The sequence below is a fragment of the Leptopilina boulardi genome, unplaced genomic scaffold, assembly GCF_019393585.1.
Source record: "Leptopilina boulardi isolate dan_hultmark-lab unplaced genomic scaffold, ZJU_Lbou_2.1 LbouV2_371, whole genome shotgun sequence".
Lineage (NCBI taxonomy): Eukaryota > Metazoa > Arthropoda > Insecta > Hymenoptera > Figitidae > Leptopilina > Leptopilina boulardi.
In genome coordinates, this window is record NW_026137942.1 from 3,931,092 (window position 1) to 3,951,387 (window position 20,296).

Here is a 20,296-nt window from a genome sequence, read left to right on the forward strand (position 1 = left end):
TATAATTAATGTTTTTAAACACGATGATTTCTTTTTTTTTATTTATATTTCTTCCATTTATTTAAAAGAATTTAAAAATCTATTTTAACAAATAAGATATATAATATGTAAAAGTGAAATAAAAGAAGTACAAACAAACGCCTACTGAAGATTACATTCACACTCATTGAATCTTTTTTTTTTTTTTTTTTTTTTTTTTGAGGTGTTAATAAATCATTTTTTTTCCACTGCGTCATAAAAATGTACGTAGAACAATAAAAAGCAGAATATTTATTTCTAATGATGAGTAATTCTTATTCAAGCAGCTTGGACAACTTTATTTTGTGGACCTTTTTGTGTTGAATTAATTTTATCACCAAGCGATAGGGCCATTCCTTGACTTTTAGCTCTTATACGAATGTGACCAACAACAGGAGCATCGGGTCTATTTAAAGGTTTTTCAATAGACAAATTAGCCAACGCATCTTCACCAAATATTGATTTTGCATACATATTAGCAGCCATAAATCCACATTGTCCAGAAAGTGCCTGCAATTATAGGCGAAATTTTTTTTAAAAATTTAAATTTCAGTATCAAAATTTTTGTTTTCTTCATTATTTTATTGCAACAAAAATTAAAATTTAATTAGAAGGTTTTGTATGAATAAAACGATAACATTCAAACCATTGTTGTTTTAATAAAAATTTACTTCAACGTTTTGAAATCGATAGAATTATAAAAAAATTCATCAAAAATAAATAATAATAATTGTAAACAATACCTTTTCTGGAGTTAAGCAACGCATATTAGTTGATTTGAGAAGATGCGCCAAGTAATCTCGCAAATCGGAGAGAGTTGTATTCACTGAAACTTTATTTTCCCATTCGAATTCTGCCCACATTTGACGGAATTCTGCGTCAGTGCAAGTGGCTGGTACAATGTAGTCCATAATATCGATGTGAATATCATTTAAAACAACAACACACCTATCTGATCCTGCACCAAATACGTCGTACACTGCACAAAAAAGAATTTTTTTTTTCTTAGTTTCTAAATAAATGCGATTCATACAATTATTCTTAACGCGTAAATATTCCATAAATCTCATTAATTCAATTAAAAAAATAAAAAAATTACTTTAGTTCCTGTTTACTATATAATGTATTCCACGCTAAAGTGTAAGTCCATCTGCAATTGCATCTCTGATTTTTTTTTCTTTTAGTACTAATTGAAACTAGCTTCCATGAATTTTTTCAAATTTTTTTAGCAAGCCGTTTTCGAGTCATGGAAATTTGAAAATTGGAGAATTTTCATGACTTTTAATTTTTGAATGCTCATAACTTCCTTAAAAATGCATCAATTTTAAAAGTCTTTGTTTTAAAAATGTGTGTTTTTAAACGTACTTTTCAACAAAAAAATCGAAATTTTTTTTTAAACGATATTACTATCAAATTTTTGAGTTTTAATGATAAGAAGTCATTTTTCTCATTTGACGTACTGATCGAGTTTTTTCAAAATTTTTTCAAAAAAACTACTTCTTTTTACGAAACTTTTAAGCCTAGCCCGATAATGGGCAAAACAATTTTTACAATAATTTCGGAATTTTTCAAAAATTTTTGAATTTTGAAATTTTTCAAAATATTTTTGGTTTTTTTTTATACTACGTACTTTTATGTATTTTGATGCGCTGATTATGAAAAACATAGTGACAATAGCCAAAAATTTTAATTAATGTTACTGAAAATGAAAAATGTTCATACCAATATTTCCAAAGATGATGCCATTCTCAGTGGAGGCGACTTTAACGTTAGCCTTAATACTCGCAAAATCTCTTGGTGCCAAAACAATGGACTGTGGTCTTTCTACAAGTTTCAAATCGCCCATTGTAGCCAATTCAAGAGTACAATTTTGAAGTGTATCTTCACTTTGATTGACAATAAGAACGTCAAGGACAATGTCATATTGATTGACATGAACGAGGGCTTCAGCGTAGACGGGATCAGAGAAACCAGTGAGTTGCGTTACTTTGCTTAGAGCATTTGGTGTCGAAACATCTTGACCTCCCGTTGACTTTCCTGCCACTGCTGCGCTTAAACTTTGTTCAAAAACATCACCAGCACCGCCTGTTAAATCTGATCCACGAGTTAATTGCATAAATTGTATTGCATCATCGACTTGTACAATATTTCCTGGTTTTTCCTTAGCCTAAAAGAAATGCAACAATTATTAATCTATCACGGCGCTTTTTAAACCGATTTAACCTAAAGTTTCTGGCAGTTTTTATTTCGATTATAGATCATAAATACATCATTTTTCAATAAAAACGAAAATCTTTAGTGGAGCCGTTTTTGAAAAAAGTTGATTTAAAAAATTCAAAATGACAAAAATTCAACTTTTCTTCAAGAAATATTCATTTAAGAAATAATTTCATCAGATGGCATTTGTAGATATTAAAAAAAGGAATTTTATTGTTTCTACCAATTTTTTCTACAATTAATAATTTACAGGAAAAACGAAGAAAATAATATAATGACAGGTTCATTACGTCCTGCCGCCGTCAGATGGCAGAAGCATGCAGGAAGCACAAAGTCGCAGTTGTTATTATATTACTTTCCTAATTTTTGTTTTTCAATCGCGTTTTTGTATGGAATCATTCAGATTTAGGAAATTTATAAGATAAGGATCCATGGCATTTTGGCCGATTATATAAAAGGTGTCCGTGTTTCGAGAGAAAAATATTTTTTATCACACATGCTCAAAATATACGAAGCTGAAGTACACAACGTTTATGATAAACGATTTTTAAAGAAACAATTTTTTAAAATGTAAAATTCTATAATTTTTTGCCTAAAAAATATTTCTTATAATTTTCATTAATCAAGAAATTATAAAAAAAAATTAGGCAAAAAATTGTAGAATTTTTCATTTCAAAAAATTATTTCTATTGTTTATCATAAACGTTGCGTACTTCAGCTTCGTCAAAATATACTATTAAAATCAATGTTTATCATTTTCACGTTCTGTGCCGTTTTTATAGGGCGATAATTAAATGCCAAAGAATTTCAAAGCCCGTTCGACAAATTTAAAAAATTATACTTTGAAAAACGAAAATTAGGAAAGTAATATAATAACATCTACAACTTTGTGCTCCCTGCATGCTTCTGCCATCTGACGGCGGAAGGACGTAATGAACCTGTCATTATATTATTTTCTTCGTTTTTCCTGTAAATTATTAATAGTAGAAAAAATTGGTCAATTGGGTCAATAAAATGATTTACAATGAAACTCAATAAAAATTACTTTATAATTCGTATTTGATCATTTAGTTTCTGCATCCAAGTATTTACACCATTTAAACTGGAGTAGATTTATTTGAGGCAAAAGTAAAAGAAAGCAGAACTATTTTTTTTTTTTGAATTTTTCTTTGGTGTCTGACACACGTTCAAAAAAAATATCTTGTGAAATAAAATTTTTCCTGATGAAATTTAAATTTAATATTATCTTAAATTTTGAAAAAATAGCGATTTGTTGGCCATTCTAATTGTATTTTGAGTCTTCTTTACCTTACTAAAAAGTGTGTCGTTGAAATGTATGTTTTTTTTCAAAAACCTGTCTGATTATTAAAATATTTTCTATCATGTGCTCGACCTCAATTAATTTCATGGTTTATACATGCTAGCCAACCAAAAAAAAAATTATTCAACCACCAATTCCAACATTTGTAGTTGGTAAAAATGCAATTTTAAATTTAATCATCCATATAAGTGCTTCATTTACAAATGGGCATTGACTCACCTTCTGACTAAGCAAATCCTCTTCAGCTTTAGCTGTCAACATTCTACCTAGAGCCTCACGGCAACCTTCTGTGAAGACTTTTTGAACAAGTGGCGTCGGGCAAGCGAGAGATCGCAAACACAGAGAAACCCTTTCAGCATCGTCGTGTGTCATTGGTTTTGAAGGTAGACCAGATCTGCCGAGTTGCAGAACACTGGACATAATGAGCATCGCTTCTGTTTGCATTCTATTGCTCTTTTGTTGGCTTGTCTCTAGATTTTTATAACGAAGAGCAAGCTTCGAAAGTGTTGTCGCCAAGGATGCACCAATAAAGAAATCGCCATCCATCATATACTGTACCAATGTTGGACGCTTCTCTTCTTTCTTTCCTAAAATTTTAGTAAAATAAAGAATTTTAAATAACTTTTTTTTCCCTTTTAAATAATAACAATATTGATTTTATAAAATATTATTATTCTTTAAAATAATATCGACTTTATAAAAAGTGTTGTATTTTAAAGGGGGGAAAAAAAACATTATTTCCATTACCTATTAAAACCGAATTAAATGCACTTTGAGTGGCATAGGTTCCATCTGATGTGACAAGTTGAATTGGAGAATTTTGTGCACTTTCGTCTAAACTTTTTTCGCCTGCTTGACGATTGTTCTCTGCTTCAACTAAAGGTAAATCTCCTAAAGCTGCTCTTACGCGATTCATAACAGCTTCAATGTCGTCCTTTGATGTTGCATATTCTCCTAATATCCAGAGAGCAGCTCTATGTACTTTAACGGACCGAATTTGTGGAAATACCTATAATAATAAAAATATTAGTATAAAAACACTATAAAAAAGTACTTATGTCAAAATAGGAAACTCTAAATTAAATCTGAATGCCTACAGAAGTAACTGTTGCACAAAGTATATGAAAAACGTGAAAATCTGCGAATTTTCAAATTTGATATTCTTCTTTGTTTTAGCCTAGTGCGCGTTAGCATTTTGTGAAAAAAGTTCTTTCATATAATCCTACAACATGGCATAAATTTTGCAAAGATTTTTAGAATTAATCAAATTTCAGGAGATTTTGAATTGAAAAATTTTATAAATTTGAATTGCTGAAGATTTTTTAAAAAGAATTTTAGAAAATTTTTAATTGAAAAATCTTTTAAATAGTTTAATTTTCGAAAATTTTTTTTTTTTAATTATTGAAAATATCAAATTTTACAAAGACTTTTTAGATTCAAATTTTCAAAATAATTTAATTTTTTTATTATTATTATTATTATTATTATTTACCTCAAGTAGTTTTTCAATTATAAGAGGTCTAAGATTCTCAAATCTTTGAATGGCTTCTCGAACGAAAACAAGAACATCTGTAGCGGCAGCTTCATTATTCTCGGCTAGAAAATCAGTTAAAACTGGAATAACAGTAACAGCGACGTCTGAAAATTTGATAGAGCACGAATGTAATGTTCGAACAAGAAGTTGACGATACTTTCCAGCATCCTCATGCTCTCCGCCAGAACTTCTTAAGATTTCTTTTTTTAATAATTGAACCATTTCTTCAACTGTTCGAGTTGTTACCAAATCCATCACCAAGGATAAAGTTTTAGAACGAACTTCCAATGCTGGAGAAACTGTAAACATTTTCATAGTAAATTATTAAATGTTAATAACTCAAAAATTAAAAAGAAAAAAAACTCAAAAATGAATTCCTTTTTTTTTACAATTAATGAATCAAAATTGCAAAATTAGGTTATTTAATAGATCAACTTTTAAAATCATAGTTATAAAAAATGTCCAAAGACAATTATTCTATAATATTATAGTAAATATTGATAATTTATTTATTAAAAAAAAATGCTTGGTTTAGAATTCAATTTTTTGAAAATTATATTTCTATCTTACCTAGAATTCGCAAAATATCCATGACGAGATCCTGAAGTACTCTTTCATGTGATGGACTTTCCTTCATCGCTATAAGACGATCGAGAACAATAAGTTTCACATTATTATCACTTTCTTTCACAACAAGCTCTATGTAACAAGAAGCAGCAGCTTTTATTGCAGTTGGAGCACTTGAAAGTGTTACTAATGTTCCAGCGGCTTCATAACGAACGGCAGCGCTTGGAGAATTCAATAAACTGTAAATACACCTAATAAAACGTGCACGCTCTGATGGATTTGCCAAGCACACCTGCAAAATAAATAATTAAGACTTTTTTTTTATAAAATTGCTTTTATTATGTAGGTATGATATAATTTTTTCTAAACTTTCAAAATTTTTCAAAGAAAAATTAAATTTTTAATGGTATATAACTTTTGATTAAACACTTTTTTACCATAATAACCTTAGGGATAATTAAATTATTTTAAATTAAAAGATAATTTAAGAAACATACTATTTTTTGTAACCAGCGACAGGAACTTTATTCTTTTGAGAAAAATGATTTGAAATCTCAAAAAAGTTGCAATTCTGCTTTCGAATAGTGTCAATTATGTTATTATTATGTTGTTAAAAGTTTACTTTTATAAATTAAATCTGAGAAATTTTTACTTAAGCTCAAAATTATTAAATGTATTTAATAAATTTAAAATTGAATTAGTATAACGAAAAAGTATCTAAAATTTCAACAATAATTAAATCAATTAAGAAAAAAATAAAAAAAGTTCAGCAAATTTTGAGAAAAATTACAAGACTTTTTTAAAGTTTCCAAAATTAGCAATTATTTTTTTTTTAAGATTCACCTATAACATAGTAACTCATAATACTTTTAAAATTGAATTTTTTTATGTCTAACAAATATACTCGACTGTAGGTTTAAGCGACGGTTCGTTTGGCTTTTTGCTTAAATAATATTTTCAAAAATGCTAATAATATTCTATTAAAAATTCAATTATTTTAAAAATCTGCAATCAAATTTGACAAAATTTCAATTATTTAACATCCTTGTAATTAAATATCTACAAAAATTAAATCATTTTCGAAACTATAATTTTTAAAATAAAATAATTCTACATAAATTTCTCGCAAACCATTGAATTACTTTTTAAATTTTTAATTTAAAATTATTTAAACTAACATCAAAACTGTCAATTGCAACTATTTCAAAATTGAATTATTTATACTAAATCCAAATTTAATTAAATCTGAATAAATAAATAAATATATTATTTAAAAACCCTTTTAACTAACTAAAACTAGCAGCAAATTTTATTATTATTTTCATTTTTTTCAATTAATTGATATAAAAAAATTTAATTGCATCTCATTGAATTATCAAATTATTCTCAAAAATCTAAATTTTTTTAAGAAATTAATATAAAGTTTTTCATGGATTCAAATACTAAAATTTTCAAATGAAAATTGTCTGAAATTTTATTGATGAAAACAAAATCAGCTACTAATCTTGTAAAATTTAATAATTTAGAAAAAAATTAAATAAAATTAAACGAAAATTTATTTATTTTCAATAAGTTTAATTAAATTCTTGGAAAATTAAGTTATATAAAAAAAATTTGTAGAATTTAAATATTCTAAACATAATTCTTGATATACCATTTTTTATAAATAAAATATTTCAAAATAGGGTAAATGCACTAATTGCGGCGAGATTCGAGTCAAAACACCTTTGAAATAGAAAATTCGACATTTCTATTGTATAAACTCAATTTAAGACTTATTAAACTTAAAGCTTATGTTATTAAGATATTAAAAAAAAATTTTAACTCTATAAAAATCGATTATTTAAACAAATATGAGAAATTAAAACTAATACCGTAATTTTCTATTGCGGCGAGTTTGTATCAATTTCGGTGACCAAAATTACGTCTATTTTGAAGATACTTTGCCCGCCGAAATTGAAGCCAATGGAAATCTTAAAAATGTTTCAATTGCGGCGCGGAAAAAAATTTGATCTCAAATAATTAAATTAATAATTGTTTAAATGTGCATCTTTATAAGTATTTGTATCAAAAAAAGATTGAAATAATTTTTTTTAATCATTTGGCAACAGTTATATTAAATATAATAGTAATAATAGTTATTTTTTATGAACGCGCCGTTATTGGTGCACTCGCCGTAATTAGTACACTTACCCTACATGAATAAATGAACAGAACTACATGAATGCCTCAACTTTTTTAATTGTGTGGAATTATGATTACATTAGATTATTCTGCTTAGGATCAGAAATTATACTTTTTAATACTTTTGCGAACTGCTAATATTTTTGTTAATTAATACTTTTTCTAAGATTGGATTCGCTGAGTTTAAAACACAGTTAGAAAATATAGAAGGTAAAGTTGACACCGTTCAAAATGCATTGTCTTTGGTTCAGGGTCGTGTTGATACTTTAGAATCGTTGGTAAATAAGAATGTTGATTCTAAAGATTTTATTTTACAAGAATTTGAAGATATGCAAAGACGTAAATCTAATTTATTAATTTTTGGTCATTCCGAATTTCTCAATGATGGTGGCTCAAAATTTCTGAAGTGGGCCACTAATTTTTCGATGGCGAGATTTTTATAAGTCATATCAATAATTTTATAGTATTTTCGAATCAAAATAAGATCCTAAAGTTATATTGCAAAATTTTAATTTTTTTAAGAGTTATTGTTTAAACAATTTTTAAGCAGCCAATTAGTAAAAAAAGCTTTTCTACGGTTCCATTTGATGGATTTTGCTGAAATTTGGTATGAAATTGGCTGCTTAAAAATTGTTTAAACAATAACTCTTAAAAAAATTAAAATTTTGCAATATAACTTTAGGATCTTATTTTGATTCGAAAATACTATAAAATTATTGATATGACTTATAAAAATCTCGCCATCGAAAAATTAGTGGCCCACTTCAGAAATTTTGAGCCTGGTATTTATGTATTTTAATTTTAACTGAAACATTGCTCTCTCCTTCTGTAAATTTAAGGGGTTATGCCACTCTAGGATTTTCAAAAAATCGCTTTTTTTTTTTTTGCTTTAAATAGTTCCTTAGGGTCTCAGAAATAACATATTGCAGGATTATGGCTCGGAAAAATCTCTAAATAATTTATTTTCGAAGTTCCTTGCAAGGCTGCACGGTACGCGGCGAGCTCATTTTGTCAGTTCTACGGGGGGTGATCTTTGAAGGATCTACAGCAGGTATACGGCAGATGTTTTCAAAGGCGCTAGTTACTTGCTAGACTATAGTGGTCAATTATATGGTGCAGGCATTGCAGATTAAAGGTATTGTGAAATTATTTAAGTTTTTTACAACTTAAAACTTTAAACGCGTTTATCTCCAAACTACATTTTTCGAGTTGGCCGAACCAACAACTCGTACAATTTCCAACCGATTAGGTTCAAATTTGACACACATCTTTAAAAATACATTTTTTAAGGTATCACGTAGGATTTTTTTTTTATTCTATATAGTTCATTTGTTATTAACTATTAACTGATGGTTTTTTAGTCGAAATTAGAAAGTTTAACTTTAGAAGTGCGCCATTTGATCATGAATCAATATATCGAAAAAATCCTACGTGTTACTTTAGCTATTGTAATATATAATAAAAAAAAATTTAGATACTCAAGATATTTCAAAATTTACAGGAGCAGTTAGTTCGGCCACGTACCCCTTGAACCATAGAGGAGTCGAAGGACGACCGCTACAGCGCCACCATTCTTCAAGAAATATTTATAAGAAATTATTTTTTTACACCTAAAAAGATGTATAATAAACTTCTTATATTATATTTTTAATTGACTTTATGGTTTTTCTAAAAAAAATTCACATAAAACACCTATTTTTTCGGTCTCTAGAGTGGCATAACCCCTTAAAAGAACTCTTTCCTACAACTTGAATTAATGTAAATAGAGAATATCTCTTAATACTTTCAAGAGCGTTATTAAAAATTATATCGTTAGTCGAAGATAATTATTAGTTTATTGAAAAATATATATATTTTTTTCTTTTTTTAAGTAATAGTATTAGAATTTTAATTAGGATTTTATTTTTTATTTTTGTTTTTATATAGATCTTATATTATACAATTATTTTTTTATCCTAATTCTATTCAAATGTATTTGCCATTTAATGGTCTTTCGACTGTGGGCTCGATATCTTGTTTCAAATTAAAAATATAATAATTTATTTTTGTAATTTGTAAATATATAGAGTAATTAATAAAAATATTAAATATGTTTAATGTTAATTACCTTATAAATTAATTCAACGATAACAAGTTGAAGAATATCTCCAAAACTGGGCACTTGATCTAAGCACGCTGTTAAATATGCCAAAGCTTTATTTTGATCAGCATGTAAAAGCATTAAAAATGCATTTCTTCTACAAGACATGTCTTGTTCTCCTTCCAAGTATTTGGCTATTAATTCCGGAGCGTCTGGTATAAGAAATTCGAAATTTCGATAGATTGTAAATATTGCAAGAACTGCATTACGTCGCACGTATGAATGACGATGTTCTAAACATGAAATAATAGCTGGCATCAATGGTTCAAGTAATTCTGGTTCTTTTAATTTGCAGAGAAATCTGAAAATTTTATTTCAATTTTTCAATTAATTACTGCTTTAGTATGTTTGCAGATAATAGACGAACTTAAAATTTTCATATCATAATAAAAAAATTGTCAGTTCGGTCAAATAGGCATTATTTAATTTAAAAATTCAAAATTTTTTCCCTAACCCTAATGAAAATATTTCAAGAGGTTTTCAATAACAGGCGTCGAATTGCACGACTTTTTCGACTTTTCTTTTATTTTTTTAAATTGAATTATTAAAAAAATATATTAACTTGAATTGTTTGCAAAATCAATTTTTTTCAATAATTTAAAACAAATTCTTTGAAAATTACATGATTTAAAACAATTTTCAATTGAAAATTCAATTATTATCTAAAGTTAAAAAAAAAAATTTCACCAATTCAAAATGAAAGTTTCAATCAATAATCTCCTGAAATTTAATTATTATTTAATTCGGTGATTTAAAAAGAAAAATTCTTGAAAATATTTCTGTGAAACATTCTTATTGATGAATTAATAAATTTTATTTAATTTCTAATAACAAATTGTAAATAATAAAATATTTATCAATTAATTAAAATTGAAAAGAAAAAAATGTTTTTAGACTTTTCTTGCATAGTAAATCGACTAAAATGACTTTTATTTTTCTTTCAAAAGTCGATCCGAGGCCTACAATTATAAAAATGTAAGAAAATAATTTTTAGAAGCAAAAAAAAAAACCGTGGCAACCCTGATCTGTATTAGAAAATCTGCCTTATAAAAGTTCAGTTAAATAAAAATTCTATTAAATTAGAATTTACTTAAGGAGGAATGGTACACATTAACATAACCTCAAAACTGAGAAATTTTTTTTAAACAATTTAACGCAAACAAAATAATTATGATTAAAATTAATTGCAACCAATTTTAGAAGACCTTGTTAATTACAGAAAAACGATGTTGATTCAAAATCTTTTTTTAAATAATTTATTTTGTGCAACACCTTAAAGAAAAGCATTACTTTATATGCCTGTAAATAAGGCGCAAAACATTACTTTGCTGCACTAGTACAGAAAAGTACTTTAAAGGATGTTTACAAGTATGTACGCTGGTAGCATCGAGCGTTATGACTTTATTTTTTTTGAACTTTGACTTTTGCTCGCTATTGGCAGTTGAATTTGTGTACAAAATTAATTATATAGAAATTTTTACATATTTTATGAATTTAATAAATATTTTTTATTATAAATATAAACATTAATTGTAGCTTGTTATTCACTTAATAAAAAGCATTTTCTCTAAATTGGTGTTGCACAAAGTACTATGTGCATCACGTACGAAAGAACATTTTCCGACTAACAAGGTCTTCTAAAATTAGTTACAATTAATTTTAATCATAATTTTGAATGCGTTAAATTGTTGAAAAACAATTAATCAGTTTTAAGGTTATCTTAACGTGTAAATAGAAATTCATCGATATGAAAATTAGGCTTATCATAAAATTAACTTTCTAAAATTCTGTGAAATAAAAATTCGATAATTTTGAATTTCACACCACAAAAATTCCGATATAGGTCTAATGTGAATTCCGAAAATATTTGGTATTAAAATATTTCATGTGCATGAGGTAACAATATAATTAGAAGATTACCTATGATTGAGGGTAAAAAAAAATTAATTTTTAAATGAATATTACCTTAAAGTGGATCCTCTCACGAATTCATTGGGATGCTGAAGATCTTTTCTGTAAGCATCACACACCAATATCATTTCTTGAAGTAGTTTTCCATCTACAGAAGTTTTTGGTACAATTTCCCAAAATATTAAAAGAAGTTTCTTTATCATATGATCTTGAAGAGGCAAAATAAATCTAATAATTGTCATTAAAAGACCTGGAAGTCTTTCTCCACTTAATATCATGTGAATTGTTTTTTTAAGAGCCTCAATTTTTGTATTAAGATCTCCTTTTTCGAGATCTTGTTTCAATTGCATTTCATTGAAAGGCTCTGCATCAATTGCTATATTAATTAGCGTATAGCATGGTTGCTCTGCTACAGTACTCATGTTGATGTCTCTGCAAAAAAATATACACATTGTTTTATGGAAAAAAAATCATATATAGGTTAAATGCACTAATTACGGCGCGGTTCAAGTCAAAATACCTTTGAAATAGAAAATTCGACATTTCTATTGTATAAAGTCAATTTAAGACTTATTCAACTAAAAGCTTAGGTTATTTAGATATTAAAAAAAATTTCAAACTTTATAAAAATCGATTATTTAAACAAATATGAGAACTTAAAACTGATACCGTAATTTTGTATTACGGCTCGTTTGTATCAGTTTCGGTGACCAAAATTACGTGTATTTTGAAGATAATTTCCCCACCGTAATTGGTGCCAATAGAAATCTTCAAAATGTTTCAATTACGGCGAGGAAAAAAATTTGATCTCAAATAATTAAATTAATAATTGATTAAATGTGCATCTTTATTAGTAATTCTATCAAAACAGTTTAAATAATTTTTTAAAATCATTTTGCAACAGCTGTATTAAATATAATAATAATAATAAGAATAATAGTTATTTTTTATGTACGCGCCGTAATTGGTGCACTTACCCTATATCTATTTAGATAAAAAAAATATTCTGAAGAATAAACCAAAATAATAATTGTTTTAGATTTAGTATAATTTTATTTAAGGGCAGAAATCTCAGGGAAATTTCAACCTATTGAAATTTTTAAATTAATTATGAATTTATTATTTTTTGATTATTGTAATGAAAAATTAAAATCAATAGGCAATAACTAGGGGAGAGTAGGGAGTTGTGCTCCAGGTTTTGTTTTCCCATCAAAACTATTAGATAATTTTTTTTTTTTAATATTCTATTATATAGAACTTTTAATACACGTACCTACAAACACAACTTTTGGTATGATTGATTAATTAAAATTCAAAACGGAAATAGAAATTTAGCTTGTTTTGGTAAAATACTGGTGCTCCACCGTTAAAAATTAAAGAAAAAGACATATTTTTTAGAATATTCTTTATTTAAATTATGAAATGTGAAAAAGTAAGATAACTTACATAAAATAAAGTACTAGATAGTATAAAAAATTAATTTTAGATAATTTAGATAAAATTAAATTATTTTAAAAATAATTGAATTAAACTAGGTAATTAATTTCATTTACAGTGAATAAAGATGTAAAAAGTATCATTTCACAAAAGAACAATATTTAAATTACATAAAACATTCTAATTATTCATAATGTATTTTCAAAATTTCTCTAAATGTTTATTTATTTTAGAGAAATTATTTATGTCCTCATTATGCAATAAATTTCATTCAACTAAAGCAATTGATCACAAAAATATGTGAAAAAAAATTATCAAATGTAAATGAAAAAATTGCTTACAAAAATCATCGTCATTATTAAAACAGTTTTCTAGTCTTTGCACATTTTAATTATTATTAATTGAATTATTTATATCTGAACAGCATTAGAAACAAATTTAATTCCTGTGAGCAACCTAATCACTTTTTCAATGCATTTCTGGTCTCATAGTATAAATAATTCACAGCAATACATTCATATCAGCAGTAATTCAGAGCTCATTATAAAATTTGTTTCTTTAAAATAACGTGTCAAATAGGGTAAGTGTACCAATTACGGCGCGTTCATAAAAAATAACTATTATTACTATTATATTCAATATAACTGTTGCAAAATGATTTAAAAAAATTATTTTAATTTTTTTTCTGATACAATTACTTATAAAGATGCACATTTAAACAATTATTAATTTAATTATTTGAGATCAAATTTACCCTCGCTGTAATTGAAACATTTTTAAGATTTCCATTGGCTTCAATTTCGGCGGGCAAAGTATCTTTAAAATACACGTAATTTTGGTCACCGCAATTGATACACTGAAACTAATACAAACGCGCCGCAATAGAAAATTACGGTATTAATTTTAATTTCTCATATTTGTTTAAATAATTGATTTTTATAGAGTTAAATTTTTTTTGAATATCTAAATAACATAAGTTTTTAGTTTAATAAGTCTTAAATTGAGTTTATACAATAGAAATGTCGAATTTTCTATTTCAAAGGTGTTTTGACTCTAATCGCGCCGCAATTAGTGCATTTACCCTATTTAATATATTTTTTTTTTTTTTGAAAAAACGTTTTTTGGCATTGAAAAGTATAGGAAAAATCTTTTAATGAACCCTATTTGAAATTTAAAATCCATAAATTAGTTACCTAAATTACACTAAAAAAACTTTTAATTTGATACAATTAAATCATTTACCTGTCTATTATCCACTAATTTCATATGTATTTGAACCAAATAAATAATGTTTCATAAAACATAAAATATTTAAATGAAATAAATAAACTAATTGGGACGTATATATATTCTCAATATTTAATTTAAAAGGATTTTTACGACGTCAAATCTTAAAGTATCAAATTTTTATTTAGTAAAATTATATAAAGCAGATTTTCCAGTACACCGAATTTCAAATTAATACAATTTCAATTTAAGGGAATTTATCTCAAGAAAAATTACATATAGAACAAATTTTTTTAACAGAATTGTTATTTTAGTTAAATTCGATTTATCAAAATATTTACTTAACAGAATTGTCATTGAATAAATCCACAATTAACAGAATTTCCATTAAACAAATTTCTTAATTAACAAAGTTTTTATTAAAGAAACTTTTAATTCGAACTAATTTTTATTTAACAGAATTTTCATTTAAGAAAAACTCTACTTAGTTCTTTTTGGCAATTTTTCTAGACATAAATTTCGTCAAATTGAAATTATATTAATTTAAAATTTTTAAAAAGTATTAGAAAAAATGCTTTATAAGAGTTCTGCTAAATAGAAATTTTTTTAAATCGAATTTTAGTTAAACGTAAATTCTTCGATATGAAAATTTTGCATAATATAAAATTCACTTTATACAATTTTTCTAAATAGAAGTTCGATAATTTAAGATTCGACGCCGTAAAAAATTTTAGAAGTTAAATGTGGGTATTAACATTAAATAATAAATTATTCGTATTAGTGAATAATTTACTTTATTTCAAGTTGAACCGATAAAATAAAATTGTATCAAATAATTTTCATTTATATTAAAACACCAAATATTTGAATGAAAAAAATTAATTAATTGTTATCCAAGTTTAAAAAATCATTTATTAGATTTAATAAATAGTAGTAAATAATTATTTACTTAATGAATCTAAGATATATCACACGCTCAATAATTGAGTGTGTAGGCCAACTTTTTAATTTGCATTTGCTTTGAGGTTTTCGGGGTCGCTGATTTCGAATCTGAAATCCGTTTTCGAAAATTAAAAATGGCGGATCCAATATGGCTAACAGATTTTTAAAAATTAATTGTATTCGTTTGAAACTCGTTACTCGGGGGTTTTTGGGGTCGTTGATTACGAATCTGATGTTAGTGTTCTAAAATTCATATTGGCAGATCCAGTATGGCGGACATTGAATTTAAAAAATTTAACGGATTCACTTACAACATGTTCTCGGGTTTTTTAGGATTTGTTTAGTCTAAAATTTTTATTAAAAAAACTGATTTACAGCTAGACTTGCTTTGCATTCGTTTTGTATATCGTTTATCGGTTTTCATAAAGAAATAATGAATGATATCTTGCGATCGTCTTTTGTTCCGTATAACCTCCATGAGGTTGGCGTCGACGCTCAGAGTCGAAATTTATTTTTCACGGGACCAAAAATATCAAATCAATTTTAAAAACATTTTGGGAACACATAATACCTTGAAAAGTATTTTTCAAGACATTATTTGAATTGAAAATAAATAATTTGACACTATTGGTTCTGTGAAAAACAATTTTTGGCGCTGAGCGTCGACGCCAACTTTATGGAGGTTCCGTATATCACTTTCTGTAAAGAAGTATTGTTTCAGTGGTTGACTTGATTCGCATTGGTATTTTGTTTTTTGAAACAATTTTTATAAAAAATTATTATTTTACAGTTTAACTTGTTTTACGTTCGTCCTTTGTTTTGTGTAACATTTTCTGTAAAGAAATATTGTTTTAGAGTTTGACTTCTCTATCATTGGTATTTTGTTTTGTGAAACAGCTTTTATAAAAAATTTTTTATTTTAGAGTCTAACATTTTCTGTAAGGAAAAATTGTTTCAGAGACTGTGGTCATTGTAGTACAAAAGCTGACCAAAAGCGAACGTCCTGGATTTGAAAAACTTGCAATGTTCCACTTTGCCTATTGCCAGCAGTTTCGATGCTTCTCACACCTAAAAACGGAAACTTGATATTTATAATCAGCAACTATAACAATCAGCCTTTTTCAAGGCTACAAAATCATCATGAAAACCCTCGGGTAACGAGTTTCAAATGCATCCAATTAATTTTTAAAAATTCGTAAGCCATTTTGAATTTTTAAAAACGGATTTCAGATTCGTAATCAGCGACCCCAAAAACCCCCATTAGAAGGTTTGTCGTTTTAATCAATCTTTTTTGAAAATGAATGCTGCAAACGGTTAATTAATATAATAAACAAAACAACAAAAAATTGTTTAAACTATTATAAACTAATGAATAATCATATATAATATGTATATATTAGCTGTAGTAGTAATTAAAAATTTATTTAATTGAATTTTTATTAATTATTTTTGTATTTTGTAATTATATATTCATTTGTTTATAACTTTTAAAAATTTACAACAATTAAATTTAAGTAACAATTTTTTATATTTTTCATGGTTTTTGGTAATTTTGTTTTTTATAAGTTTGTTTAAATATTTAATTATTAACAAATTAAATAAAAAATACACGAAGACAGAGTTGTTAATAATTTTATCCTGAGTAATTAAAAAAAAAAGTTTGAAAATCTGTCAATAAATAAAAGCTGTAGCCTGTTTTGAATAGTAAATTGCAGATTTGCACCACTGTGCGCTCTCTGGAAATAATAAATAATATAATTTAATTTTAAAATTTGTTCTTTTTAGTAAAAATATTCTATTTTCAAGCGTAATTTTTTTAAAATTTAGAATAAAAATAAAAGAAAAAAACATATACATATTTGCATAGAGTTAATTTAGTCAACAGATAATCAAATACTAGCAAAATTAAACGCGCGCAAGCGCGCGAAATTAGGAATTTCATTGTTTATTATAAAGAAATTAAAATTAATATTATCAATAATATTTTTAATTTATTCTAATATTATTACATTGTTAATAATAATTCCTTAATTTTTATCAAATAAAAAAAAATATTTCTTGATTTTTTTTTGATTATCTGTCGATAATTTTTCAGAAATTATTCAAGAAAATGTTCGATTTAAAATTTAAATTGATAATTTTTAATATATCGGTAAAGGTCTTGTAAAAATTTCTTATCATCAAAATATATATCATTAAATAAAATTTTTTATTTTTTATTATATAATAATAAATAATAATTATTATTATTAATCTATTATATGAAATATATAAATTTTTAATTGCCTATAATAAAAAAAATATTTTTCAAAAAAAAATTATAACCAAAAAATAATAAAAATATTTGTTATTAAATGAAATTTTTTATTTTTTATTATTATATAATAATAATTAATAATTATTATTATTAATAAATTTAAATTAATAAATAAATAATTTATAAATTATTTAAATTTAATATATGTATATTATTCATCAATATTCCTAATTAATTAATTAATGTAACATATATAAATATATACAAAATATAATAATTTAAATTTTATTTTAAATAAAAATTATTTTAAAAAATTTTATATTAAGTTAATATTTAAAAATAAAAATTATTAAAAAAAATTAATATTTAGTCAAAATTAAAAATTTATATGTATATATAATATAAATTTTTTTAATTATAACAAAAATAAATAAATATTTTGTGAAAAAAAATTTAATTTGTAATATATAATATAAATAATAAATATAATATAAAATTTTTTTTATTATTTTTAAAATTAATTAAATTATTGTGATGTAATTAAATAAATTTTTGAAATTTGATAAAATTATCAACTTATGCAGCTTACTCTAACAGCAATCGAATCAATTTTTCTCACAATCCTCACAATTTTTTTGCACGATTCTAACAATTTTATAATTTTTAATAATTAAAATACGACTGCACAAATGACAATGTCAAAACATTGAAAATTTTTAACCAACACAAAATAATGTCAAACAACACATTTAAAAAAAAACAAAAGACCTATAACAAATACTAACTTCAGGTGTGGACAGAATGAACGAAATATATTCACGATTATTATATGTAATTGTATTAAAAATATTATATTAGGTATATATTTACTAATTAATATCATAATTATTTTTAAAAACATGAAAATAAATAGAATCTCGTTAATCCAGGCTCGGTGAATGGGACACTTACCCTATATTTATATTTATCGATAACAGAAAAAAGTGTCAATTTTCAACATAAAAATTTCGATAGGTTAAAATTTCACTAATAAAATCTTTACATACAAAGAAGAAATTTTTCAAAAAAAAGAACAAAAATAATATTTCAGAATTTTGTTTATCTTTTAATTTATCAATTAATGATCAATGAAATAACTATAGAATTAATCAAATTAAGATAGAAGTTAAAAGTGTTTTGCAATTTATATATTTAAATTTCATGTAATAAATAAATTGCATAACTACATGAATAAAATATCTAGAAATAACTACTTAAATATAATTAAAATTTATAAGCCAGATTGACAATTTTCAATTTTTGATAAAAATTAGTATTTGTTTATAAAGAAAAGATTGCATCAAGTACAATAAATAAAGCAAAAGAATTTTAAAAAAAGACTTAACAAAAATGTCAAGCCTATTTTAATTTTTAATTACATTATATTTTCGCTTAATGAGTAAAGAAAAAGTATAATAAATTAAGCATATAGAAATTTTGAGGTTATATTTATTGAAAGCAATATTTATATTACAAAAACTTACCTCTATTACAGTAGTTTAATAATAATTGTTACTTTACCTTTTTTATCGAGCTGTAGAACAGAAACACTCAAAAAATCAAAATAATATACGTGAAAATCATTTAATTTGACATCTGTATTATGTTGACATATACGTGTCAAACGAAATTGTGCCACGAACACGATTGTGATGGAAGAAAGAATTATGGATATACACACTCATATTCTATATAGCGGGATAGTAACATGCTGAGAGTTAATTCACATAAATTATTGGCGCTGCGGTCATTTTGCTCATTATACGACTATATAGTGGAACGTCCAAAATGTTGCGTATATTGGGATCGGCTAAACTGCAATACGCCATCTGGTGGGGACCCATTCTCTCCCTCCATTTTCTTTCTTTGTCTCTCTTCAATTAATAGGTTAGAAAGAGTAGAAAAAACAAAATGGAGGGAGAGAATGGGTCAAAGTTACTAGATTGTTACTAGACCACCGTTCCCAATAACTAGGGTGGTTCTTATTTTCAAAATTTTCGAATTTTTATCATTCCTGGCCAAAATTTTGTTCTAAATGGAAAAAAAGGTGATGCGTATTTTTTATTTTGATTTGAATAAATATTTAATGGTGTCTTATAGCCCTTGAATTTTTCCATGTACTTTAAATGGGAAAAAACCCTTTTTTATAAATTTGCTATAAAACCGTTAAAAAACAATATATTTTGAAGGGATATTTTTGTTACTCTTCTCAAAGGTTCAAAGAATGACATTCAAAAAAATTGTTCATAAAATTTTTATTGTTTATTATTGTTTAACTCCTTCACTGCTTGAGGAAAATACAGCATGTATGACCAAAAATGCCCAGCAAAGCCAATTAACCGAATTTTCATGAAACTTAGTATTACAAGGGTTTTTGGGGTCGTTGATTACGAATCTGTCATTTGTTTTCCTAAATTTAAAATGGCGTATCTAATATGTCGGACTTTTTTTTAAATTTATCCGTTTTGCTTGAAAATTGTTACTCGGGGGTAAAATTCAAAA

General features: G+C 25.3%; 1 protein-coding gene and 1 long non-coding RNA gene across 2 annotated transcripts; one reads left to right on the forward strand and one right to left on the reverse strand.

Annotated features, from left to right (window-relative positions):
• Nucleotides 1–27: 27 nt before the first annotated feature.
• LOC127287573 (coatomer subunit beta) lies at nucleotides 28–19,477 on the reverse strand. Its single transcript, XM_051314580.1, has 10 exons — nucleotides 19,316–19,477; nucleotides 11,947–12,324; nucleotides 9,949–10,282; nucleotides 5,661–5,949; nucleotides 5,049–5,389; nucleotides 4,304–4,565; nucleotides 3,776–4,143; nucleotides 1,741–2,185; nucleotides 762–997; nucleotides 28–528 (listed from the first exon to the last, which is right to left on the reverse strand). The coding sequence occupies exons 2-10, from the start codon at nucleotides 12,312–12,314 to the stop codon at nucleotides 298–300; spliced, it is 2,874 nt and encodes a 957-aa protein (XP_051170537.1). The 5' UTR covers nucleotides 12,315–12,324; nucleotides 19,316–19,477; the 3' UTR covers nucleotides 28–297.
• LOC127287587 (uncharacterized) lies at nucleotides 8,638–9,492 on the forward strand. The gene is made up of 2 exons (XR_007843898.1): nucleotides 8,638–8,976; nucleotides 9,343–9,492. It is a non-coding gene; the product is annotated as an uncharacterized LOC127287587 (long non-coding RNA).
• Nucleotides 19,478–20,296: the final 819 nt, after the last annotated feature.